Below are 27,159 nucleotides of genomic sequence, written 5' to 3' on the forward strand. Positions count from 1 at the left end.
TCCCAGTCTTTCTTTATGCACACCAGATATATTTCTCTCCAGGATGATTTGTTTGGGACCATAAGGCACCTGGCATTGTGCCCACTGAGTAATACTTGGCCAGAGGAATGAGCAATGCGTCATTTAAATTTCATAGGTAGCTGTGCTCCAATGCCTCACGCCTATAATCCTAGCTACTGAGGAGGCTGAGATCTGAGGATCTGGATGGAAGCCAGCCGCAGCAGACAAATCTGAGAGACCTAAGTCCAATTAACCAGGAAAAAAAAAAAAAAAAAGAACTAGAGTTGTGGCTCCAGTAGAATGCCAGGCTTGAGCAAGAAAACAGAGAATACAAGACTTCGAGTTCAAGCTCTGGTACCAACACACATACACATCCATGGCTAGAATTAGCGTGTCTATTTAGGAAAAGTACATATTGTTATCTAGCAAATAATTACATACAGAAGCACATACTTGCCCTCTGTAGACATGACGTGGATCTCTTTTGCCTTCTCCCAGGTCAGGACTCCAAGTTCCTAGGCTCCAGGTTCTACTCCATATGTTACAGGCCCTTGAATTGCTGTCCAACTCCCTTAGGGGCAACTTTATGGTCCCATCTCAGGCTGCTGGGGGCAGGTGTGAGGCTGGGAGGGCCATTACTCACCAGGCAGGGCTGGTGGCTCTGGTGGGACTCTGAGCCCACTGTGGAATGATACTTGTACAGGGGTGCAGCAGCATGCCAGTGCCCAGGACCACCCCACACAAACACGGGCCAACATCAGCCCAACCTGTCGTTCTCCTATGTTTTTGAAATGTTGGGCAGTGAGAGAGCATAAGCGGTCTTCGGTAACAGGCCCAGACCATCAAGGCTGGACATGCAGGTGTTTCCCTCTGAGCCCTAATGTGCTCTGAGGGAGACAACAGGATTCCCCAGAGCAGCAGCAAGTGATAAGAACTTGAGGTGGTAATGGCAGTGGGCGGGGTGGTGGTGGTGGTGGTGTGTGTGTCTAGCCTCTACCCTACCTGCTGTGTGTCTGGGCAGGTTCCTTTGCTATAACTGGGGTGGGGTGGTGGCATGGTGGTTTTTAGGGATCCTAAGTGAGAAAAACAGACTGTGTAAGCACTCTAGAAGTTGGAAGAGTTCTGCCCACCAGTGTGTGCATACCCAAATCATATCTGTAATTTGGGTGCACCAACTCCCCCAAATCCAACTTTATATTTTATCCTGATGTTGTACACTCTACATTAAGGATGACTTTTTGCCAAACTGCCATACAATATCATAACTAGGATGTGACTGTACACAATGTACTGTCTTTATCAAATTCCAGCAAATTTGTATTTGTTTACTATCCAGTCTTACATATAAATATGGATACACAGCCAAGACAGAAAGTAGTTCCTCCTGTTGAATTTGGAATACTGTAAATTACATTTTTGGTAGCATCTGTTTCTCAAGATGAGTCACACCTGTAATGGGTTCCAAGGGTTGCTTAGAAAAATACAAAGTGAGTCACAAGTCACTACGTAATTTAAAACACCCTAGTAAAGAAAAGTAAAATATCATTTCAACAGGTAGTCAGTATAGAAATCAGTAGTGATAGGGTACATTCTCTCTCTCTCTCTCTCTCTTTTGTCATTTGTGGGGCCTGACCTCTGGGCCTGGGCTATCCCTTAGCTCTTCAGCTCAAGGCTAGCACCCTACCCCTTGAGCCACAGTGCCACTTCTGGCTTTTTTTCTGCTTATGTGGTGCTGAGGAATGGAACCCAGGGCCTCATGCATGCAAGGCAAGCGCTCTACCACTGAGCCACCTTCCCAGCCCTCTTTTTGTTGTTGTTGTTGGTTGTAGGCCTGAACTCTGGGCCTGGGCGCAGTCCCTGAGCTTTTTTCGCTCAAGGCTAGCGCTCTACCACTGGGCCACAGCTCTACTTCTAGCTTTTTGGTGGCTCAGGGGAGGTGAGAGTCTCAAGGACGTTACTTCCCGGCTGGCATTGCAGAGCGATTCTCAGATCTCAGCCTCCTGAGTAGCTAGGATGATAGGCGTGAGCCACTGATGCCCAGCTGCATGTTGCTAGTGTTCACTCAGCCAGCCAGCCAGCCACAGACAGACAGACAGCCACAGACAGCCACAGAGAGACATATAGCCACAGACAGCCAGTCAGCCACAGACAGACACGGCCAGCCAGCCAGTCATAGACACACACACACAGAACACATACACAGCCAGCCAGACACACACAGAGCACACACACACAGACACAGCTAGCCAGCCACAGACACACATACACAGAGCACACACACAGACACACAGACCACCCACACAGAAAATGCACACACACAGCCAGCTAGCCACACACACACAGAGCACACAGACACAGACACACAGACACAGACACACATACACACAGAGCACACAGACACAGACACACAGACACAGACACACAGACACACACAGAGCACACAGACACAGACACAGATACACACAGACACACACAGAGCACACAGACACACACAGACACACACACAGAGCACACAGACAGACACACACACAGAGCACACAGACACACAGACACACACAGAGCACACAGACACACACACAGACAGAGACAGAGCACACAGACACAGACACACACAGAGCACACAGACACACATACACAGACACACAGACACACACAGAGCACACAGACACACACAGACACAGACACAGACACACACACAGAGCACACAGACACAGACACACAGACACACACACAGAGCACACAGACACAGACACACAGACACACACAGAGCACACAGACAGACACACACACACAGACACACACAGAGCACACAGACACACACACAGACACACGCACTCACACTCACACACCCGCAGCCCGCCGCTGGAGGCCAGGCCCGCAGCCCCCAGCTCCCGCGGGCGCCGCCTTCGGGATTCCAAGTCAGCGCAGCCGCCCGCGTGGGCGGGGCCGGGGCGGGCCGGGGCGGGGCCTCCGCGCGCCGCGGCCTCGCGCGGGCCCGCCCCATCGAGCGGCCGGCGTTCGGCTGCTCCGGCCTGGTTGCGGCAGCATGGCGGCGGGGGCGGCTGAGGCGGCTTCGGCCCTCGTGGAGGTCGGCTCGGCCGGGCAGTTCGAGGAGCTGCTGGGCCTCAAAGCCAAGTAAGCCGGGCGGCGGCGACAGGCGGGGAAAGAAGCGGGCCGGGAGTCCGGGCGGGGCGGCGCGCGGGCGGCCCGGCTGTCTGGCGGCAGGCGGGCCCGGGCCTCGGCGGCCGGCCCGGGGCGTTGGCGGGGGGCGGCCCGGGCCCGGCGGGCGGGCGGGCGGGCGGGGGCCCGGGGCCCCGGAGCCGGCCCGGAGACGGGACGCTGGTCGCTGACTCGGCCCCGGGCTGGCGTGGCCGCCGGGGCCCCGCCGAGTGGGCCGCGCCTCCGGAAGCGGCGCCGGCCCGCCGCCCCGGCTCGCGGCCTCGGAACCGGGGGCCGCCCGCGGCCGAGGGGGCCCGGAGGACGTCCCGGGCTCGCCGACGCCCCCAGTGCCCGGCCCTCGCGGTTCTGGGGCGCCTGGGCCCTCGCGCGGGTCCGGGCCCCGGGCCGAACCCCCCCTCCCGCCCCCCGGGCCCAAGCCGCTCCCCTCCCCGGGCCCCGGGCCGAACTTACCCCCGCCCCCCGGGCCCAAGCCGCTCCCCTCCCCGGGCCCCGGGCCGAACTTACCCCCGCCCCCCGGGCCCAAGCCGCTCCCCTCCCCGGGCCCCGGGCCGAACTTACCCCCGCCCCCCGGGCCCAAGCCGCTCCCCCCCCCCGGGTCTCGGGCCGCTCCCCTCCCCGGGGCGCCCCCCCTCGTCCTGGGCCGCTCCCCACCCCCCGTCCCGGGCCGCCCCCCCCGATCCCGCGCCCCCCCCTGTGGTCCCCGCCTCCGGTGGCCGCCGCCCCGGTCTGCCGGCCGCGCCGGGTGGAGGCGGGGAGCGTGCACGGAGACAGCCCGGGGCCGGGGCGCGGCCGGGCGGCCGAGGCCCGAGCTCAGCTCCCGCGTTCGGCCGCCAGACGCGACCGGGCCGGCCTAGCAGGCCAGCCGCGGCGTTGCGGTGGGGAGCGGCCCCGCGGGGCCCGGGCGGGTGTCCTTCGTGGCACCGTGGGAAGATTTCCGTTGAGTATTTCAAGCACTTCCTGGCCTTTGTTGTGGTTGGCCTTGAACTCGGGGCCTTGGCGCTGCCCCTGACCTGCTCAAGACCACCGCCTGGACGCCGGCCTGCAGCCGGGCCGAGAGGCAGGCCCGCGGGTCCCGGGCCTCCAGGGCCCAGGCTGGGAAGTGCTGGCTTGGCAGGTTAAGCGGGTGGAACTGGGGACAGACACGCCAGCGGTTCCACAGTGGGTATTAACGCCTGCTGTGGGGGAGTCCGGAGGTTCTGCACGTCGAGTACCCGTAAGGAGCAAATGGTAGTGTAGTGTAACAGAAAAACAACAAGCGCTAATAATTGACTGAAGAACCGAGTTACCTTGCTTCACCCAACCTGATCTTCCTATGAATGTTTTCCTCAGACAATGCCTGGGCATATTGGGGTGCCTACTAAAAAGGGGAGGTTACTATTGGAAATAACCTAGAAGACTGTGACATCATTGTTTATTTCAGATATGCACCTTATGATTTCGGGCATTAAATACTAAACCAACAAATGGGTGAGCATCTCAATAGGAGGAGACTGTTAGATGATTGTACTTCAGTTCACATTAAAGTCATGTTTTGATGATGTCACTTCTGCCAACATCCCAGGGTGTTATTGTTGTGTGTAGATGTGGGAGTTCAGAGAAGTTACATTGCTCTTCAAAGCCATGTTAGGGAAAGTGGGAACATAAACAGGGATTTGAGCGCTGTGCATATGTTTCCCTTTTTGCATTTACAGCTGAATTCCTGCTGTTACAATGTTTGATAGTGGTTTAATTTTTTTTTTTTAATGCTGAAGATTGAACTCAGGGCCTCACATATGCTAGGCCAGCACTGAGCTATTTCCCCCAGTATACTTATTTCAGTAATCAAAAACAAAACAACAGCAAAAATAAAAACACAAAAAATGAGCACTTTCCTGTGGCGTTAAAATTTCTTTGCAAATTTTATTTTTCAATGTTTTTATAATACTTTGGTACAACTAACAGTTGTTGGCCATTGGATTTTACAGTTTGGCACATCTATGAATCTGCCTTACTTAGGATAGATGTCTGCATATGGCTCTACAAGCTCTTTTGCTGTGGGTGTGGCCCTGATGTGAATCTTCAATATCTTCCACGGCAAAGAAGCACTTTGATGTTCTGGGGCACTTTGATGTTCTGGGGCCCCTTCCTCTTGCCTCCTTTTCCCTCTTTCTCCTTTTTCTTCCCTCTTTTCTTTTTGGTGGTACTGGGGTTTGAAGTTTCTTGGTAGGCATGCATTTCTACAACTTTAACCACTACCCCAGGCTTTTTTTTTTTCTTTTTTTTTTTTTTTCTGTAGTGAGTTCTCTCCCTCTCCCCTTCCTCTCCCCTTCCTCCCTTCTTCCTCTCTTCTTCCCTCCCTCTATCCTTCCTCCCCTCCCCCCAGGCCAGAACCCTTCATGCGGACTCTTTAGCTGTAATGACTAGCTCATACCAACACAGGCAGCTTTATTGGTTGACATGGGTTCTCAATAACTTTTTGCCTCCAACCTTGATTCTCTCCATCTCTATCTCTATAGGCATGAGCCACCATACCTAGCCTTCACCATCCTTTTGATTATTAAATAAGATTTTAAAAGTTTGTCAGAGGGGGCTGGGAAGGTGGCTCAGTGGTAGAGCGCTTGCCTTGCATGCCTGAGGCCCTGGGTTCGATTCCTCAGCACCACATAAGCAAAAAGAAAACACCGGAAGTGGCGCTGTGGCTCAAGTGGTAGAGCGCTATCCTTGAGCTGAAGAGCTGAGGGACAGCGCCCAGGCCCAGAGTTTAGGCTCCACAACCGGACCCCCCAAGAAAAAAACAAACAAAAAAAACAAAGTTTGTCAGAGTTGATGAAAAGTTATATTCTAGCTTAACAATACTACAGTGGGGGGGCTGGGAAGGTGGCTCAGTGGTAGAGCGCTTGCCTTGCATGCCTGAGGCCCTGGGTTCGATTCCTCAGCACCACATAAACAAAAGAAAAACGCTGGAAGTGGCGCTGTGGCTCAAGTGGTAGAGCGCTAGCCTTGAGCTGAAGAGCTGAGGGACAGCGCCCAGGCCCAGAGTTCAGGCCCCACGACCGGACTCCCCCCCAAAAAAATACTACAACAATAAAAAGAATGTTTCTTGTCAGATGTGATATATTTTGAATAAGGAGGTTGAGCCCCAAATCTTTAGTCTCTTTCTTCAACCACTGATCTGCTTGCTTGCTTGTTTTCTTCCCTCCCTCCCTCCCTCCCTCCCTCCCTCCCTCCCTCCCTCCCTCTCTCCCTCCCTCCCTCCCTCCCTCCCTTCCATCCTGGGGCTTGAGTGTAGGGCCTGGACACTGTCCCTGAGCTTCTTTTGCTCAAGGCTAGTGCTCTACCACTTTGAGCCACAGCACCACTTCCAGCTTTTTCTGTTTATGTGGTACTGAGGAATCGAACCTGGGCTTCATGAATGCTAGGCAAGCACTCTACTGCTAAGCCACATTCCCAGACCTCTTTATTTTCTTTGTTGGTCATGAGGCCTGTTGGTCGGGACCTAGGCACTGTCCCTGAGCTCTTTCACTCAAGGCTAGCCCTCTACAACTTTGAGCAACAGCTCCATTTCCAGTTTTTGGGTGGCTAATTTTAGGAGATAAGAGTCTCATGGGCTTTCCTGCCAGGCTGGCTTTGAACCATGATCCTCAGATCTCAGCCTCCTGAGTATTTAGGATTACAGGCGTGAGCCACCAGTGCCCGGCCTGATGTGCTTTCTGTCATTATAGTTTGCCATGTTTTTGTACTTGATTTATAGATGGATGTAGTTCCTTGCTTCTTCCATTCTTCATCCCTTGTCAGTTTCTTTTCTTTGTGAAGGTACTGGGGTTTGAACTCAGGACCTCTGGCTTTTGCTTGGCTTTTTTTACTCAAGGCTGACAACTCTACCATTTGAATCTCACCTCTGCTTTTTTTTTGGTCCGGTCGTGGGGCCTGAACTCTGGGCCTTGGGCGCTGTCCCTCAGCTCAAGGCTAGCGCTCTACCACTTGAGCCACAGCGCCACTTCTGGCTTTTTTTTTTCTGCTTATGTGGTGCTGAGGAATCGAATCCAGGGCCTCATGCATGCAAGGCAAGCGCTCTACCACTGAGCCACCTTCCCAGCCCTCACCTCTGCTTTTGACTTTTTTGCTGGTTAATTGGAGATAATGGGACTTCTCTGCCTGGGCTAGATTCAAATTGCAATCCTCAGTTCTCAGCCTCATGAGTAGCTAAGATTATACATATGAGCCCCTAGTGATGACTCCTCCAGGAATGGGATTTGAACTCAGCATTGCTTCCTTTGCTTTCTTGGCTGGTGCTCTACCACTTGGGTCACTATTTGAGCTTGGTTTTTTGCTGTGGTTTTGGAGGTGGAGTCTCATGGACTTTTCTGCCCAGGTTGGCTTACAACTGCAATCCTCTGGATCTTAGCCTCCTGAATGGCTAAGATTACAGATGTGATTCACCTGTACTGTCTGGCTAACAGTGTTTTTAAGGTCTCACTTCTTATGATTCACTTAGTTTTTCTAAAGCTTGAATCAGTTTTTATTTCAAGGTAGCCTTGTCACAGCTTTTATACTTGGATTTGTTTATTTCCATTTGAAATGTGGACATAGTGGAGATAGTTTCAGATTTCTCCACCTACAATCTTGGGATTTGTCTTTTTCAAGCAGTTTTCTTTAGGGTCATTTTTACAATAGTTAGACTTGCCTGTTGTTAATTTCTAACAGCTCCTCTAAACATGGAGCCAACCTGTTCTGTTATACTCAAGAGGAGTACAGATCTGTGAAGTAGGCATCACCTTCGGCTGCAGACGTGTTCTCTAAATAAGAGCTTCCTCCTGTCCTCCCTTTTTAAAAAGGCCAACTTGATATGGCATATCAACATGAAAATATTAATACTAAGTCAGTGTAGCTAAGATTTTCCTCATGTCTGTGATCGTTAAATGATCAACCTTTCAGTCCTGGAACTAACCTTTATTATTGCCAGTGTCCTCATAGCTTTAAACAGATATTATAACATTCCTTTTTACATGTTCCAAACTAGACAATGTATTCCCAGTTGCAGAAGAGCTTTCTTAGTTCCTCTTGTTTGGCTTCTGTACTTTCTCCCAGATTTGTGGGCATGGGATTGTTAGGTGTAACATTCCTTACCCAAGGTTTTTGTGAACCTGTTTTCCTTCTTGCCATCCTCAGGCCTTGGAGCCTTCTCTGGAGGCTGTGTATTGTTGGGAGGTGGGGCTAGAACCAGCACGGGGTTTACGGTTCAGGCCTGTGTTCTGCTAGCTAGAATTCAGTTCCACAGCCCCAGACAACTACAAAGAAGACTGAAAAATTTGGTCTAGCTAAATGCTGAGGGAAAAAGGAAAGTACTATTTGATGAACACAATAATTTTTCATTATCACTTTCAGAAGGTTCTGGGATCTGGATGCAATTGTAATCCACTGACTGGGGTCCCAGTGGCCCCCAGGTGGGTGCCAGGTGGGCCTTCTTTTGGAACCTTTTCTTTTTTGCCTTTTGTGTGCTCCTAGGTAGCTTTTTCTTCAGATCTGCCTGTGGTCCTGGTCCTCTATTTCTCTTTTTTTCAGTGATGTTTGTCTACTTATTGTTGTCCTGGGGCTTGAACTGTAGGACAGGGCTGAGCCTTTTTTGCTCAAGGCTATAGCTCTACCACTTTGAGCCGCAGCTCCACTTCCGTTTTTCTGATGGTTAATTGGAGATAGTCTCCTTCCTGCCTGGGCTGGCCTTAAACTTCAGTCCTCAGATCTCAGCCTCCTGCGTTCTTCAGTTCAAGGCAGCTCAAGGCAGCTCAAGGCCAGCGCTCAACCCTTGAGCCACATCCCCACTTCCGGTTTTCTAGTGGTTTATTGGAGATAAAAGTCTCTTGGATTTTCCTGCCCGGGCTGACTTTGAACGGTGATCCTCAGATCTCAGCCTCCTGAGTAGCTAGGATTACAGGAGTGAGTCCTGTTCGGCAAATCCTCGGTTGTCTCTCAGACCTTCAGCCTGCCCACTGCCCTCCTTTGTACTGTCCTTGAACGGAATCAATAAGCACACAATATCCTTGCATTAAAGTCAATCCCTTGATCCTGCTTTCCTCTATATAGCACAATCTCCTAAAGTAGTTTTCTAGCAGTGTAATGCCTTACTTCAGCTCAGTCTTCTGTGCTGCAGTCTGCATGCTTCTGTTAGAACACTGACATCCAGTCACGATGTTAGTAAACCTTTTGTGCTGCATTTCCTTTTGTGCTGCATTTAGTAGTTCTCTTCTCTTGACTTCTCTGACTCTCTGACGTTCCTATACTGCACAGCTGCCCCACCCCCCTTCTCTATCTACCTGGCAATGTTGATGGGCTGACACTAGCTTTCTTCTGTCCCTTTGCAGTGGGTTGCGGCTGTTCTTTGATCCCAGATCTGTAGACCAACACGGGCATCTTCCTTGAGCTCCACTCTCACACTTAAGTGCACTGAACTTCCTTCATTTCGGCTTCACAGCTTCTGTCTAGAGATTCAGGCCAGCACCTCCACAGCATTTAAGCCTGAACTGCTAGCTGTCACCAGATCTTACCCTCCCCCCACCTTCCTCTGCTTCACTTTTTCTCTCCTTATTTTCTTGGCTTTTTTGGTTTGCCATTTCTTGACCATAGCATTCATTGTCCCTTAGTTCTTTTCTCCAAGTAACATGTCTTTTCTTGAAATTTTTAAAAAGATATTTTGGAGGATGCTTATATTTGATTAAAAACTTGTTGTAGTGTACATTAGTTACAAAGGGAGTGCATTTCCATGCACGTTTGCGATGTGTTCTAATCAGTCTCATATCCTCTGTCACTGTCCAATTCTTCCCCCACTTCCTAAACCAATTTCAACAACAGGTTTCTCCCTCTCCTCTCCCCCTCCTCTTAGCCCAGTGTTTTCCAAGGAAGATTGCATTGCATTGAATTTAGAGTTCTTTAATACCAAGTGAGTTTCAGTTTGATATTAGGTAGACCTAATGATATCTATCTTCTCTGGCAAAGTTTGGTATGAAAATAGTCAGAGGTACATATGGCTATAACCATTTGTCACAAGCATTGTTGTTCTAGAAATTTAGTTTTCACTGTACTCAAGGCCCTGAAAATATTGTTGATTTACATGTCTCTGAGTTGAGATTGATGGATGTTTAGAAGCACTTTACATGGATTAAATCTTGACTCATAAAACAGCACTACTCTGAAAATGTATCCAAAAGTCTCAACACCTTGTGTTCTTGTGCTTAATACAGCAAAATTGTAGTAATACAAAACAGTTTAAGCATTTCCCTTATTGGTTTTGTTTGTAGTAAAATTTACATCTGGATTTTCTTATTTCTAAAGTTTAACATACTTTTTAAAAGGTGGCATTTTATCAATTTACAGGTCCCTCCTCGTGGTCCACTTCTGGGCACCTTGGGCTCCACAATGTGTGCAGATGAATGATGTAATGGCAGAGTTAGCTAAAGAACACTCTCAAGTTTCGTTTGTGAAGGTATTTTCCATGTTATGTCTTTATGAATTTCTGATTTATGCGTTAGACTATATTAAATAAAAAGGGGATGGTATGTAATTTCACATCTTTATAATTGGTGTTGAGATCTGCTACTTTGGCAGTAGATTATTCTTAAGACTTTTTATTTCTCAAGTGTAAAAATCACGTGTTTTTGGATAGGATATATCAGAATGGGCAAAGAACCAAAATATTTGAGGGCCATAGCAGAATAATTTAGTGTGGATAATATGATAGTTGAAATATTAAGAAGACTTTTTTCATTGAAAAGCTAGATATGAAAAAAAAAAAAAAAGAGAAAAGCTAGATATGGTTTGGCAAATGACTGGAAAGAGAATATATATATAGGCTGCTAGGGACCAGGACAACTGGAGGAAGTTGCTGTCTTAGATTGGGTAAATGCTGACCTGTGGGAGAAATGGAAAATTTCTTTTTAGAATCCAGAAGAGGGGCTGGGAAGGTGGCTCAGTGGTAGAGCGCTTGCCTTGCATGCATGAGGCCCTGGGTTCGATTCCTCTGCACCACATAAGCAGAAAAAGCTGGAGGTGGCGCTGTGGCTCAGTGGTAGAGTGCTAGCCTTGAGCTGAAGAGCTGAGGAACAGCACCCAGGCCCAGAGTTCAGGCCCTACAACCAACTGACAAAAAAAAAAGAAAGAGGGCTGGGAAGGTGGCTCAGTGGTAGAGCACTTGCCTTGCATGCTCGAGGCCCTGGGTTCGATTCCTCAGCACCACATAAGCAAAAAGTAAAAAGCCGGAAGTGGCGCTGTGGCTCAAGTGGTAGAGCGCTAGCCTTGAGCTGAAGAGCTGAGGGACAGCGCCCAGGCCCAGAGTTCAGGCTCCACGACCGGACCCAAAAAAAAAAAAAAAAAAAAAAGAAAGAAAAAGAAAAATAGAATCCAGAAGAAAAGGGAAGCCCTGTGGTCTCCTGCTTTTTATTTTTCCTTTGGTTTTGGGGATTGAAGTGAGCATTCCCTCAGCCTTCCTTTGTTTTTCAGTTCCTACACTCCCAGCATCTCTGTCGTGGTTGTGACATTGTTTTTTTTTTTTTTTTTTCAAATTCTTTATTGTGATTAAGTGATTACATAATTTCCTGAATTTCACAGTATGGTGGGATAGTGATGCTTAGTTAAAGTCACAAACACATTCCAACTTTCATGGGGCAGATTGTCTATCGTGGTCTTTAACATTTATGAGTTCTATGAGCTTTGTGATACAGCTCTTTCTTCCACATTGGGTGACATGTACATTTCTTTTGTTTTGCATAGCGTCAGCTGTTCCCTGTTTCACTGTTCCCTCCCTCCCATCGCTGCCATTGAGTTGCTAGTTCATTTTGATCAATGTGTGACTTTTTTTTTTTAATACTTTTTTATTGTAAAAATACTGTACAGAGGGGTTACAGTTATACGAGCAAGGTAATGAGTACAGTTCCTATCAAGCATTGTTGCCTCTCCTTTGTTTTTCCCCTTCCAACCCTTCCCTCCCACCTCCACAACTATACCACCCCCCACCTAAATTGTAGCCCAGGCTGGTTTTGAACTTGTGATCCTCCTGCCTCATCCTCGTTGATTACCGGCGTGTGCCACCACTGCCGGCACCCCCACCTAAATTGTAAAGTTCACTTTTCACCATAGTGTCTTGAACATCTCATTGTTACAATGGATCAACTGTATCTCTATTTAAACAATTTGTTTTTTTCCCTTCCTCTCCTCAAATTAGAGAAGTGTATATACAAGATGCAGGGCACCGACATCAAATACAGTGAAAACAGAGGTTATACTTTTGGGGAGGAACATACAAAGTACCCCCCCCAAAAAAAAAATCACATGGTGCATTACAAATACGTTAGAAACAACAGCAAGAAAGTAAAAACCACTTGTGTCCCTATCTTGGGGTTCATTTTGCTTAACATCGTCTTATCTGGTCATATGTACAGAGCTTTTAACCTTTTCTGCTTGTGTGACTTTTTTTTTTTGCCGGTCATGGGGCCTGAACTCTGAGTCTGGGCGCTGTCCCTCAGCTCTTCAGCTCAAGGCTGGCGCTCTACCACTGGAGCCACAGCACCACTTCCGGCTTTTTCTGTTTATGTGGTGCTGAGGAATCGAACCCAGGGCCTCAGGCTTGCAAGGCATGCACTCTACTGCTGAGCTACCTTCCCAGCCCCTGTGTGACATTGTTTTAACACATTTAAATGTCATCACTCAGCACTAATACTGGTTTAGGCAACAGGACTAAAGTATGAGTTGAGTGGTGAATTACTGGTAAAAGAGGCATAGATGGTATTTAAGAGTCAGAATTGTTAGGATTTACATGTCTCTGAGTTGAGATTGATGGATACTATGAATGCCCATAAGAGAAAAAGCCCTTTTAAAATGAAAACTTAGCTTTATTTGAGACAAGATTTCTATGCTGTTTAGGTCGGCCTTGAACTCTCTTCTTACTCAGCCTCTTAAGTCCTGGTTACAGGCATGTGTTTACCAAGTCTGGCCTAAAACTTTGGGATTTAAAACCAGAATTTGTGAATTCATTGTACACGTACATTGGTACATGAATGGGTAAAAATACAATATAGTTGTCTCTTGTTATGTAAATGGAAAACAATTCCAAAATGGGATAATTCATTTGTATAGTCTGGGTGATAAACTTCTCTGGCAGACGGGGACTGGACTCTACCTGACGTGTTTTGCTCTTTGGCTAGCACTCTACAAACTGAGCTGTGCCTCCAGCCCCAGGCTTTTATACTGATGCTGGCTCTGTATAGGTGGTAGTCTCCAGTGGCTCTGAACTTTGGAGAGCATACCTTGAACAGGCCCACTCCACTGCACTCCATTCTCTCAACCCCGTGGCCCTCCTCACACGTAACTGCGTGTATTAATTTTGCATGAATCCTTCAGTGTTTCTTTATGCAGATAGAGCAAATAGGAATGTAATAGTTAGCTTTTTAAAATTTAAGGACTTACTTAAAATTCCAATGAAATGTGTAATGTAGCCTTAGAATGTAGCCCTGAAATGTCTAATATAAATAATAGAAGGGGACATTAAAACTGCATGTTTGGTCAGTGATAAAAGATAATGATTACAAGTGAAATGAATGATTAAACATTTCAATCATAAGATTAATCAAGATGATGGTAATTGTTCGAAGTCTGCTTGGTGTGTGTAAGGTTACTGGCTTAGGTGACATACTGTTCTCAGCTGCCATCTGAATGACTTATTTAAAGTGACTGTAGAATACCTCTCACATTGCTGTGAGAGTGTTGGCAGTGAGATTTTAAATTTGTTCAGATGCTTAAGTGTTTCTGTGAGCCCGGAGTTGTAGCCTCAGTGCTGTTGGATCGTCAGGGCTACTGGAGCCTGATTATACCTGCTGTTGAGTGTGTCAGTGGCTTGTAGTGGACCTGCATGATCAAAGCAGAGGTAGTATGCTGAAGTTTGTAAGTTAAGTAATTAAAAGGCCCTTGCTGGACTGCAGTGAGCAGAGGAGTGAGTGAGAAGCTGTCCTTTGCTAATAAGAATTACTCAATTCATTTTGAAACAGCTTTCTTTTGTGTTGAAGGCTTCTGAAAAATTTGTAGAGTCTGGCTAATATTTCATCCTTTTTTCTCTCATCTCCTTGCTTCTTTTTCTTTCTCCCTCCTCTGTTCTTCCTTCTTCCTTTCTCCAACCTCTTTCCCTCTCTTTTATCCTCTTTTTTTCAACTTTTCCATTCTCCCTTCTTCTTCTTCCTCCTCTTCCTTTCTCCTTTCTTCCTCCTGCTGTTTCTCCCTCCTTTTCTTTCTTCCTCCTTTCTTCTCCCTCCTCACTTTTCTTTTTTTTTTTTTTTTTTTTTGGCGATCATGGGGCTTGATCTCTGGGCCTGGGTGCTGTCCCTCAGCTCTTCAGCTCTTCAGCTCAAGGTACCACTTGAGCTACAGCGCAACTTCCGGTTTTCTAGTGGTTTATTGGAGATAGGAGTCTCACGGTCTTTCCTGCCTGGGCTAGCTTTGAACTGAGATCCTCAGATCTCAGCCTCCTGAGTAGCTAGGATTACAGGTATGAGCCGCTGGCGCCTGGCTCCTCACCTTTCTTTTGCTTTTTCTTCCTTCCCTCTCTTCCTGGCTTCTCACTCCTTCTCTCCATCTCCTTTTTCTTTCTTCTCCTTCTTTTTCCTCCCTGTTCTTCCTTTTCCCCATTCTTTTTCCTTACCTCCCTCCCTTCTGTTTATTTTCTATCTTTCCCTCTCCTTGTTCCTTTCCTCCCTTCTTGTGTTGCTATGTTGCCCTGGCTGGCATTGGAGTCCTGGGGTCAAGCAATCATCCTCTTCCCAGATATTCTCCTGAGTAACTGGGATTGCAGTTGTGTACCATTGTACCCAACTTCCCCTATCTGTCTTTTAATTTGATGTTTTCCTCTTTTTCTCCTGTTTTTTTTTTTTTTTTTCTTTTTGGTCCGGTCGTGGGGCCTGAACTCTGGGCCTGGGCAGTCCCTCAGCTCTTCAGCTCCAGGCTAGCACTCTACCACTTGAGCCACAGCGCCACTTCCGGCTTTTTTCTTTTTGCTTATGTGGTGCTGAGGAATCGAACCCAGGGCCTCAGGCATGCAAGGCAAGCACTCTACCACTGAGCCACCTTCCCAGCTCTAAAATAATTTCTTTATGGATTGCCTGAGATACCTGCTAGTTTTTAAAATGGGAATGCACCTTTCTTACTTCAACAGTAGAGGGGCTTGAACTCAGGCCTTCCTGCTCTTGTGTAGTTCCTCTTTTACCCAAGGGACACTACCATTTGAGCCACACCTCCACTTCTGGCTTTTTGCTGGTTAATTTGAGATAAAAAGAGTCTCATGGACTTTTCTGCTAGCTTCAAATCTCTGTCCTCAGATCTCAGCCTCCAGAGTAGCTAGAATTACAGGTATGAGCCACCAGGGCCTGGTGATAGGACTTTTTCCTTTTTAGACTAAGTGTTTCTCTGTAGCCTAGGATGGTCTGAAATTTGCAATACTTCTGCCTCCACCTCTTGAGTGCTGGGGTTATAGGTGTTTGCATTTATTATTTAATTATTTGATAAAATCTTTCAGAATATGTTGCATGGGAAGAGAAAGAACAAGCCAAGGCTTCTTCAGTGATTGTATCTGAGGAACAAACAGATCCATTTTACGAGAAGTCTGTTCCTTTTTCCCTGTGGTTCTTTCTCATTGACCATGTAATGTATTTCAGTACAAAAATTCTTTATCATACTTATCAGCCAGCTGGTTGGTGAGTTTTTTTTTTTTTAACTGTTTCATTTAATGCTAAACTTTGTATGGTAGTTACTGTATTTGTATCTTAGTTTACTGTAATTGAAAGTAAGTGATAAAGTGTATAGAGGAGTTGAGTACTTGTATTTTTTTACTTAGTGAAAACAGAAATCTATTGTTTGATTTATTCTTATGAAATACACAATAGTCTTAAAGATGCAGTTCACATTACTTAATTTCTAAATTACTGTACAGTCACTGTGTGAAATGGCTCCGATGACTGTTATTGTGAAGGTTAAATGAGTCAGCAGTACATGAAACTCTGGGAATAGTATCTGGCTTAGAGTAAATTGCAGCTGAGAGTCATTTCTTTTATGCCAGTCTTTGGTGACCCTGTAGAATTGAAGTACAAGAGAGAATCCTCATGTCTGGATTTACTTTATGTCTCCTCTGCTTCTCAACTCTCATCACAGACACATGGCATATATTCTTGGGGATAGGAAGCAAATTTTTTTTTTGTTTTTTGTTTTGTTTTTTTTTTGGTCGGTTGTGGGGCCTGAACTGTGGGTCTGGGTGTTGTCCCTCAGCTCTTCAGCTCAAGGCTAGTGCTGTACCACTTGAGCCACAGCACCACTTCCAGCTTTTTCTGCTTATGTGGTACTGAGTAATCAAGCCCAGGGCCTCATGCATGCAAGGCAAGAACTCTACCACTGAGCCACCTTCCCAGCCCCAAGCAAGTGGTTTTCACCAAAGTCATTATCTGGATTCGTCATGTTTGGTGGTTCTAAAGGCATGTGTAAATCCTGTCCTTAAAATGTGGTCTTTTACACGCATCAGTGGCTCACACCTATAATTCTAGCTACTCAGGAGGCTGAGATCTAGGATCACGGTTTGAAGCTAGCCCCAGCAGAGAAGAGACTCTATCTCTAATAAACCACTTAAAAACCAGAAGTGTTACTGTGGCTCAGCAGCGGTAGAGCGCTAGCCTTTAGCATGAAGAGGCTCAGGGACAGTGCCCAGGCCCTGAGTTCAAGCCCACAACCACTTCCCACCCGCCAAAAAAATGATCTTTTTTTTTTTTTTTTTTGGTTGGTCATGAGGCCGGAACTCTGGGCCTGGGTGCTGTCCCTGAACTCTTCAGCTCAAGGCTAGCGCCCTACCACTTGAGCCACAGTGCCACTTATGGCTTTTTCTGCTTATGTGGTACAGAGGAATAGAACTCAGGGCCTCATGAATGCAAGGCAAGCACTGTACCACTGAGCCACCTTCCCAGACCAAAGTGATCTTTTTAATTGTAGCAGTAGTATAAAAGTTAACTGATACCATGGAAAAAAGCACAGATTTGACTTAAATGAACTTGGCTTCTCAGCTCTGCCACATACTGGATACCTGTTACCCAGGTCACTGCGTGCCTTGGGGTTCTCCAGAGAGATGACCAGTGGGACATACATGAAGATGCAAATAGATGAGGGGATTTAGTGGGGAACTGACTCCCCTGATTCTGGAGGCTGAGCAGGCTAGAGGATACCAGGAAACAGGTAAAGTAGTGTAGACCAAGCTCCCACAGGCCTGAGAACCATTCTGCTAGCAGTGAAGCCTTCAGTCTAATGGAAAGCCTCAGAAGTCAGGGGAGGAAGGAGGATGTCCTGGGGAGGGGGCTCTGGTGCAGGTTACTAGACCAAAGGTCAGACAGTTGGGGGTTCTGATTTCTAGGCAGCTTTAGAAATAGAGTGAATTTGCCTGTCTTCTCTGACTTTTTGCTCTATTTGGACCTCAGCTTGCTGGGTGGCACTTACCCATGTTTGCGAGGATGGATAGATCTACCTTATTCTGTCCATGGAATTAAATGCCTGTATCTCTTTCAGAAACATTCATAGACATGCCCACAAATAATGTTTTATTAGTTACCTGGATGTCAGTCAAGTTGAAGTCTAAAATTAACTGTACCTTTTTCTTCCCTACCTGTACAGTTGGTATAATAATATGGTAGGAGGTATCTTTAGCAGGCCATCCATGAACCATAACTTGATGATTTTTTGTGAGCTCTTTAGCATACAAATTGTTTAAAAATATTTTGACAATTTTAATGGATAAAACTATTAAGTTGAATGAAATACTTAGTAAAATGGATTCATTGTAAAATTCATTTACACAGAATTTTAGTGCTGCAAAGTTTGTTTTCTTGTTTGATTCCTTGTTGAGGATTTAAGTCCACTACTGAGCCCCATGCCCAGCTCTGCTACCGTCTTAGGGCTTCAGATGTTCTCCATTGTAGAATTCCTGCCCTTCTTTCTGGAGGGCCTGCTACCATTACCTTGGTCCTGCTAAGGCTTCATAATCTGGGCAGTGATTTGAGAGGAGACACCTGTGGTGACCCCTTTGCTTAAGCAGGAATTGCAAGGGTGGCCTGTGTCCTGCTTCTGAGAAGAGTCGTCAGTGAGGGATATACAGGAAGCCAGCAGAACTATGAGATGAGATCAGATTTTAAAAATGTATACAAATTTGTGAGGGTGCTACCTGTTTTATTGAGTTCAGATATACTATTTTGTGTAGGGGTCTTTACTCTGTTTAGCACAATCCCAGCATGTAGTGGACACTTACTTAGGTGATAGTGACATCTGTAGGTATTTGCCTCGGTCAGTTTTTGTGACCATTGATACTCTGAGTATGCCTGTGTATGTTAAAGAAAATAAATATTTCTATGAGTCGAGTTCTAAATAGCTATCCTTTAGTCTTTTTCCAGATTATTGGACAGTTGATGTTAAAGTTTTAAAAAATGAAAACAATTAAAAATACTGTTGCACAGGGCATTTTTAAAAGGAAAAAAAAAAAGGTAGTAAAAAGCATTACCTAACAGTGTATAAAATGGAAGCCACAGCCAAAGACAAATGATTTTCTACTGCTGAATCATCAGGCTTCATTCCAGTAGATATAACTGGACTTGGTGAAGCTGTAGATAAGAATTGTATTTCAAGCCCAGTGGAAATCTTTCACTCTTGGAGAAATTCAGTGTATATATTTTAAACAATTTTAACAATATAATTTATCAATAATTTTTATTTCCTATAGGTATAATGTGAATACAGATTTTTTATTGGTTTCAAAAGTTTTTATTAAATAGACAGTCCTGTGAGAGAAAAATATAATATATCTTGGTTTTTCTCAAAGTATATTGTTTGTAAAGACCTACATAAATAGCTTATAGTAATTGTGTTCTCATTATATAGAAATTGTGTTTCTAAATGTTTCCAACCCATGTGTCAGATATCACATTGTACCTTATCAAGGGACCTCAAGGAAATGATTACGAGACAAAATGCAGTCTCTTACTTAAAACGAATTTACATGTTTAAGTAGACCTGAAAGCAAGTAACAGCAAGATAGTTGCTTAAGATCCAGCAGCCTTGCAGGAGTTAAAAGTAAAAATTATCAGACATCAATAGTTTATTGGAGAAATACTCCTTTTTGCTTCATAATTTGCAGAAGGCTGCAACTGTCAGTCATGATGTACTGCCTCTTGAAATTAGTCAATAGAGCAAACAGCAAGAATTGCTGTGGGCAGAAAATAAGCACTGTAATCATGACATAACTGGGGTCAGTGATTTATGGATTTCAATATAGTAGTAGCTGCATATGATTGAAAATTTACTAGGTCACTAGTGCACCAAAAATTTTATTCACAGCCTCCAGGCATCTTTTGAAATGTGCAACAAAATAAAAACCTCTGAACCTGTTTTGACACTGCAGACTCCGTGGATGACATGCCAGCCCAGTGAGTCTCATTTAAATGTAAATGTGTCATACGTAAACTTTTGTACCATACTCTAAAAAAAAGCCAGCTACTTGAAAGGGATAATGCATGGGAAACTGATTTACATATACAAGAAGTAAATAAGGACCTTGTAATAATCAAGCTTGAATTCTTTTGTTTTAAGTTGGAAGCTGAAGCTGTTCCTGAAGTTTCTGAAAAATATGAAATTTGCTCGGTCCCCACCTTTCTGTTTTTCAAGGTAAGGATTAAGGTATTATAAGAGACCAGTCTTCTCTGGTGGTTTGTGGGATGATCTGTTTTGGTTCCTTTACCTCTTGTTAATTTTTGATCACGAGACATGAGGTTGGTCTTGGCCTTTTCTGATAGCCTTATGTTTTGCACTGATGCCGAGAACCATTTTGGTTGCTTACCCCGGTCCCAGGGACAGTGGAGGACCAAAAGAAAACTAGAGCTCCTCGGCCAAAATCCAGGCCTCTGGCTGTAGATCCTGGTGCTTCCTGAGTTGGCTGAGAAGTTGGCTCTTCAGGGCATGTGCCTGTTTACTATGAAACATCTGGCTGGTTCCAGTTTGATTAATGATTTTTAGGAAGTGGGAACAAAACGGTGCTTCAGGGCTCCCATGAGGATCACCATAGTTCTCCAAATACCTCATTTATTCCCAATAATGGAATCATCCCAGCTGGTACAGGGGAAATCCTTTTTGTTTTAGGTTAGGCTCTCATCTGGTTTTACTTTGAGATGTCTCTGTGATTTTCCTAATATGTTTTCAGGAGAAGAGAAAATTGTGTGTTTCTAAAATGAGATACAGTGCAGGCAGTTGGTAATCAGATTTTTCATTTCTCTAATAACAGTGTTGACTTCTTTAAAATTGGCTATAACATCTACTTGTTATCATTTTAGAGTTTGAAATAAATGATTAAGGAATGCCACAAGTATTCTAAATGACATTTTAAACTTTAGAATTCTCAGAAGATCGACCAATTAGATGGTGCACACGCACCAGAGTTGACCAAAAAAGTTCAGCGCCATGCATCTAGTGGCTCCTTTCCACCCAGTGCTAGTGATCACCGTAAAGAAGACCTTCACCTCCGCCTGAAGAAGCTAACTCATGCTGCCCCCTGCATGCTGTTCATGAAAGGAACTCCTCAGGAACCACGCTGTGGTAAGAAGCTGCTTGTAAGATGATGGAAACATTGTAGGGGGCAGGAGAAATGTGTCGCCATTTCCATGCATCTTATGCTGTGTTCACATACCTGTACAGAGTCAGACAGTAATTTCCTTGTTCTCCTACAAGGAAGTGTGGTTGAGAGTTAGTTTGCATTGTCCATTCAGATAAGGGTGGACCCTCCAGGGCTCTTAGAAATTACCTAATGCAGGACCTTTATTTTATAGGTGAGATGACTTGCCCAAGGTCATCTGATACCAGAGGTGGAATTCAGTTCCAGCTACTCTGTATCTGTTAATGGGCCTTTTACCTATGCAGTTTTGCTCTTAACAATTATCTTTTCTTTTTTGGCACCTTCCTTTTCTTTACTTTGTTCGGATCCAATAATTTAAAAATTTGCAGAATTTTCATAGTGTTCTTGTGACCATCTGGTAATTTTGCCTTCCCTGTTGTCAGTGTGTAATGCTTGTATTATGCACCCAGTGCAGTCATTTTCAGTTGATAGCTACTAGTAATTTAAAGATCCTAATTCTTGGCTTATAGTCATGCTTATTTTCTGTACACATAGATGTTTGTAATTTGGTCCTTAAGTAAGTTTTAGAGTTATTTGACCCCTCTGGTATTGTGTTTATGTTGTTTTCTTTTTTACTGTGCTTACTACAGCAGTATTATGCTGCATAATTGAACACTTAATGCCTTTTGATGATTCTGTTGAGACTCTTAAGAATATTTGTTTCAGCTGCATGGGAGGGAATTTATTAAGGTAGGTGGTAATAAAATTGGGTATGCTATTGATATGATTACTACTTGTCCAGGGTGACTTTATAAAAATAGCCAGGCTCCCAATATAAATTTAATTCTAAGTTCCTTCCTATGTAGTTATCAAATGGCACATTAAGTTTTCAACCAGCCAACTTTGAACAACAAAATTTCATGATCAGTTCTGCTGTAAAAGATGAAGAAATGATTTCTTAGTTTTGACTGAAAAATTTCCTGGTCAGAATCTTCCGTACCAGACTGTGATCACTGTTTCGGTATTTTAAAGCTGCTAGAGTTAACTAAAGGAAGCAGTAGACAGTCCCCAGGTGGCATTGTTACTTTATTTTTAATGTTTACCTTCTATCAGACTTGAAAATTCTTTCTGGTACTTTGTGAGCTAGTCTACTAGGAGGTCTTGTCTAGTGGATTTTATTCAGTGCCTTCATTCCAGTGAAATGGAATGGTAAAGTGTGGTAAGCCTGCATGACAGATTGAACAGGGGGAAGACAGTCTTAAGACAGTCCTCTCTTCTTTTTGTCTAAACAATAGCATTCTTTAGCCTTTTCTAATAACCTAGTAAACTTGACAAGCAACAAAATTGAAGCTTGGAGAAATTCCACTTAGGCAGCAGAGAAGTAGGGGTGTTGGAAAGTACCCTGTCAGTTCCAGCTCAGCCCTACCTCTCTCAGTAATGGGGTTCAACTCTGGTACCTCCTTGTGCGAATCTAGTTCTTTCCGGGGATGATGGGTGGATCTAGTCTTGGAGAGCCTTTTCAGTGCAGATGTTATATAATTATAAACTGAATTTGTAAATTTGTTTTTATTGGCTCTGGGGATTGAACCAGGCCTCAGTTGTCAAAGCAAGTGCTCTCTTACTTGAACCGTGATCTTACTCCTTGGATGCATTTTTTTTAACTAATTTACTGTTACTATAGAGGTGTTGTACAGAGGGATTACACGAGTCGGGTAATGACATTTCCTTCCGTAAAAGGTCTTCTGTTCCCTCATTCTTTCCCGCTTGTCTCCACCTATAAATTGTATAGTTCACTTTCATTCATGTCCAGTGACACTGCTCCACTGCTACATTTTATTTTTTTATTTTTGGGTCCGGTCGTTGGGCCTGAACTCTGGGCCTGGGCGCTGTCCCTCAGCTCTTCAGCTCCAGGCTAGCACTCTACCACTTGAGCCACAGTGCCACTTCCGGCTTTTTTCTTTTTGTTATATGGTGCTGAGGAATTGAACCCAGGGCCTCATGCATGCAAGGCAAGCACTCTACCACTGAGCTACCTTCCCAGCCCCTGCTGCATTTTTTCACACTTTTTCCTTGGGTTCTGTATCTTTCCCCCACACTGCCAAAGATAGACACTTGACCTATGATGTACTTTTTTAGCCTTTTTTCTTTTTGGCTGGTCCTAGAGCTTGACCTCAGCCTGGGTGCTGCCCTTGAGCTTTTGCGCTCAAGGCTAGCTGCTCTCTACCACTCGAGCCACAGCTCCACTCTGCTATTTTTGTGGTTAGAGAGTCTCACAGACTTTCTTGTCCAGGCTGACTTCAAACAGCAATTCTCAGATCTCAGCTTCTTGAGTAGCTAGGATTATGGGTGTGAGCCATCAACGCCCTGCTATTTTTTCCATTAATTCTGTGAGTAATGTTTAGTCTATATGAATAATCAAGAATAAAAAAAGCAACTTTTAAACAAATCAGAGCAAACTGAAAAGCAGGGTATTACAGACATGTGGGTAATAGAAGAAATTATTAGGAAACTAAAGATTTTGATTTAACAGAGCAGTTTCTTCAGGTGCTTGTCTTATTTTTTATACCTTTTATAACTGTATTTTGAATAGACTTTCTGCTTCATGATCGTTTAGTTTCTTTTACATGTCTTTCTACCTACATAGAGACTAAATAAGCCACTTTAGGGTATTGATATCTTGAAGTATCTACTAAGGATCATTTGGAAACCATTTCCCTGTCTGCCGTGTCCCTTTCTTCCCTGATGCTGCTCTGATGCTGTTTCCCTTTTCTGTGTGCACTGCTGCACAAATGTCACTTACAAGCAGCTTTCTGCAGGGAACATGCCTGCTGCTATTTCTTTTGGAGTTGTTTTTGCTTCTCTGTTGGCATTTGAGAGCGAGTGTAGGCAAGCCCTCTTCCAGAGTTCAGAGTTCAGTTTGAAAGCACGGCTGTCAGGAACACTGCTTTGCTCCCTTGGGGTGTTCATTGTGGACTGAAGTTGTGCTTTGTTTTGGAATTACTGGCCCCTGCCTTTCTGTTGGTCAGAAAAATATGAATGAATAACATTTAAATATCTTGTGTAGGGAACCATGAAAGCTGTTTCCAGAGCCTACGGTGGAACCTGCACAGGCTGCGGCTGCACCTGCTTTATCTTCTGTTTTTGGGATCTGCCTGCAGTCATATAGTATATTGTGAGCCTACATATTGAGAGGGTCTCAGACATCAGAGACCTTCTCCCTCTTCCATGCTTCTTGAGAATAGGAAAAGAGAAGGTGCTTATGTTTGAGGAAGAGTTTCTAGTGTTTTTCTAAACAGAATGCTTATACAGGTTAGTTATCAGGGAATTCTTGTAACTGTTTTTTTTTTTTGTTTGTTTTTGTTTTTGGGTCCGGTTGTGGGGCCTGAACTCTGGGCCTGGGCGTTGTCCCTCAGCTCTTCAGCTCAAGGCTAGTGCTCTACCACTTGAGCCACAGCGCCACTTCCGGCTTCTTTCTTTTTGCTTATGTGGTGCTGAAGAATCGAACCCAGGGCCTCATGCATGCAAGGCAAGCGCTCTACCACTGAGGCACCTTCCCAGCCCTCTTGTAACTGTTATAGTTAAAGCTTGTAGCAAAGCAGAAAGTGCCTGCCTGACCACAAGTTTCTCCTGCAGTGAGTAGTCTACCTTGGGTTGACACAGAAAGCATATCAAGTACAGAAATATTCTTTTTTTTTTTTTTTTTGTCGGTCATGGGGCTTGAACTCTGGGCCTGGGCGCTGTCCCTCAGCTCTTCAGCTCAAGGCGAGCGCTCTACCACTTGAGCTACAGCGCCACTTCCGGTTTTCTGGTGGTTTATTAGAGATAGGAGTCTCAAGGTCTCTCCTGCCCGGGCTGGCTTTGAACCTCGATCCTCAGATCTCAGCCTCCTGAGTAGCTAGGATTACAGGCGTGAGCCACCAGCGCCCGGCCAGAAATATTCTTAAGATATTTATTGCTGTGCCAGTTAGGCTTGTTACTCATGTCATGAGTGGAAATGACTACAGATAGAAATGGTGATTCTGTCACTTAAACATGATTTTTGTATTTTTAAATGTGTTTATTCATACATGCATTTTCTTCAAGAGTATAAATATTTTGTTGTTAGAAAAAAGCTTTTTTACTACTTTATCCTTAAGCGTAACATTTTCAGTCTGCCACTTTAACCCTTAAAAATGAAACAGTACCAATCAATCTTTCTAGTCTGCATGTAATTGCCTAAAGCTAAACAAACTAAACCTTTTTCTCAGCCAGTTACAGTAGAAATGAGTTAATATATTGGCAGCAGAATAACCATCAGCAATCACCCGTTAGCTGTTTACTAATGAACTCCCAGATGAATGAGAAAATCTCAGAATCAGTGTTTTACTTCAGGCTGTACATGAACTTAACATTCTAGTTGTAGGAAAAGCAACTTACATGCTAGACAATAAATACCAGGGTCACATTTCACAAATGCCCATCTATAATGTGTTGTAGATTTGTGCTTAGTAGTAGCTGTAGTTTTGGATAGCTGTAGGTAAAGCCATTGTAGTTAATCTTATGCTGGATTTTATGATTTGATTTAAAAGTAATTGCTGATTTTGTTAAGTCTTAGCTGAATTTTGAATCTGAAGAATAGATTATTTTCCAGTGAGTTATGACTGTGTTTGAGAAGAAGAGTATTTGATAAATAATTGGCAAAAATTAGCTTAGGGAAAGAAAAATATCCCTTTTTCGGACTAGACTAATAGGTTTATAAAAGACTGATTCACATTGTTATTCTTCGGTACTAATGTCATAATAACAATGTCAAAAGAGTACAGAACAAAAATATGTCAAAAGCATAATAAAATCATAGAACATAAAGTCACTGTAGTATAGTAAAAAAAATTACATTATGTACTTTAGGGGATGTAAATAGTTTTAGAAAAGAAACTGTCAGGTGAAGACATAGGATGAAAAAGAATACTGTCAGTCTATTGACAGTTCATATGTAACAGTACATTGTAAGATGCAGTGTATTCTACCTATTTTATGCTGGAGAGAACTCAATCCTTCAGTTCTAATTCATTCTATGAAGAGGTGGCACAGGTCATATCTTAACTCAGGAATTGGTACATAAGCTGTGGGAACTACACAGTTGGTTTTCAGAGTGGTTGTTGGCAGAGTGTGTATGGGCAGGAAACTCCGGGACACTCATCTTCGGTTAACTTTTCCTAAAAGCTGGGAATGGTAAAGTGCTAGCTCTGTCTGTCTCTTTTTCTAGTGGTAAAGTGCTAGCTTTGAGCTCTCCCTCTCCCTTCCCTCCCCTGCTCCCCCCCTCTCCCTCTCCTTCCCTATCTCCCTCTTTCCCCTGTCCCCCTCTTTCCCTCTCCTCTCCCTTTTTCCTTCTCTCTTCCTTCCTCTCTCTTCTTCCTTCCTCCTCCTTCCCACTTTCCCCTCTCTCCCCCAAACCTGTGCACAGAAGCTCAGGGACACATCCAAACCAAAAATCCTGTTGTCTAGTGTTTTCTTCCACCCAAGGGCTTCATGCCTCTTTTGGCCAGTAATGTTTGACCTTCTACTATAAAAAGGAATGTTCCTAATAATGAAGAGCAACTTTGTTTGTTTGTTTGTTTTTTGGTTCCGGTCATGAGGCCTGAACTCTGGGCCTGGGCGCTGTCCCTCAGCTCTTCAGCTCAAGGCTAGCCCTCTACCACTTGAGCCACAGCGCCACTTCCGGCTTTTTTCTTTTTGCTTATGTGGTGCTGAGGAATCCAACCCAGGGCCTCATGCATGCAAGGCAAGTGCTCTACCTGAAGAGCAACTTTGATAAACATTCACACACATTTTTTTTAAAGTCATAATTAGTTATCTTAACTACATAGGAGGCTAAGATTTGAGGGTCATGGTTCAAAGCAGCCCAGGCAGGAAAGTTTGTGAAACCCTTATCTCTAATCTCTTATCTCTAATAAACTACCAAGAAAGCTGGAAGTGGAACTGTGGCTCAAGCAGTAGAATACTAGCCTTGAGCAAAAGAAGCTCAAGAAGGGGCTGGGAAGGTGGCTTAGTGGTAGAATGCTTGCCTTGCATGCATGAAGCCCTGGGTGTGATACCTCAGCACCACATAAGCAGAAAAAGCTGGAAGTGGCGCTGTGGCTCAAGGGGTAGAGCGCTATGCTAATCTTGCGCTGAAGAGCTGAGGTACAGCACCCAGGCCCAGAGTTCAGGCCCCACAAATGACAAAAAAAAAAAAAAAAAAAAAAAAAGGCAGCCAGACCCTGGATTCAAGCCTCAGGACTGGGCGCGCGGGAGGGAATATGTGTTAGGTTATAGCTGAACATAAACTATCAAATAAAGATTTATTTTTTCTTTATATAGTGTTC

At 44.7% G+C, this 27,159-nt stretch overlaps 1 protein-coding gene across 1 annotated transcript in view; it reads left to right on the plus strand.

Moving 5' to 3' along the window:
* The first annotated feature begins 3,026 nt into the window (after positions 1-3,026).
* The window catches only part of Glrx3 (glutaredoxin 3), a 38,532-nt gene continuing 14,399 nt past the window's right edge, over positions 3,027-27,159 (plus strand). The window contains exons 1-4 of the mRNA XM_070011485.1: positions 3,027-3,135; positions 10,528-10,636; positions 19,801-19,875; positions 20,598-20,799. Coding sequence (XP_069867586.1) covers positions 3,047-3,135; positions 10,528-10,636; positions 19,801-19,875; positions 20,598-20,799 — 475 coding nt within the window. The 5' untranslated portion in view covers positions 3,027-3,046. The remainder of the gene's footprint in view (positions 3,136-10,527; positions 10,637-19,800; positions 19,876-20,597; positions 20,800-27,159) is intronic.

Source organism: Dipodomys merriami, unplaced genomic scaffold (assembly GCF_024711535.1).
Source record: "Dipodomys merriami isolate MVZ:Mamm:240054 unplaced genomic scaffold, mDipMer1.0.p SCAF_82, whole genome shotgun sequence".
Classification (NCBI taxonomy): domain Eukaryota; kingdom Metazoa; phylum Chordata; class Mammalia; order Rodentia; family Heteromyidae; genus Dipodomys; species Dipodomys merriami.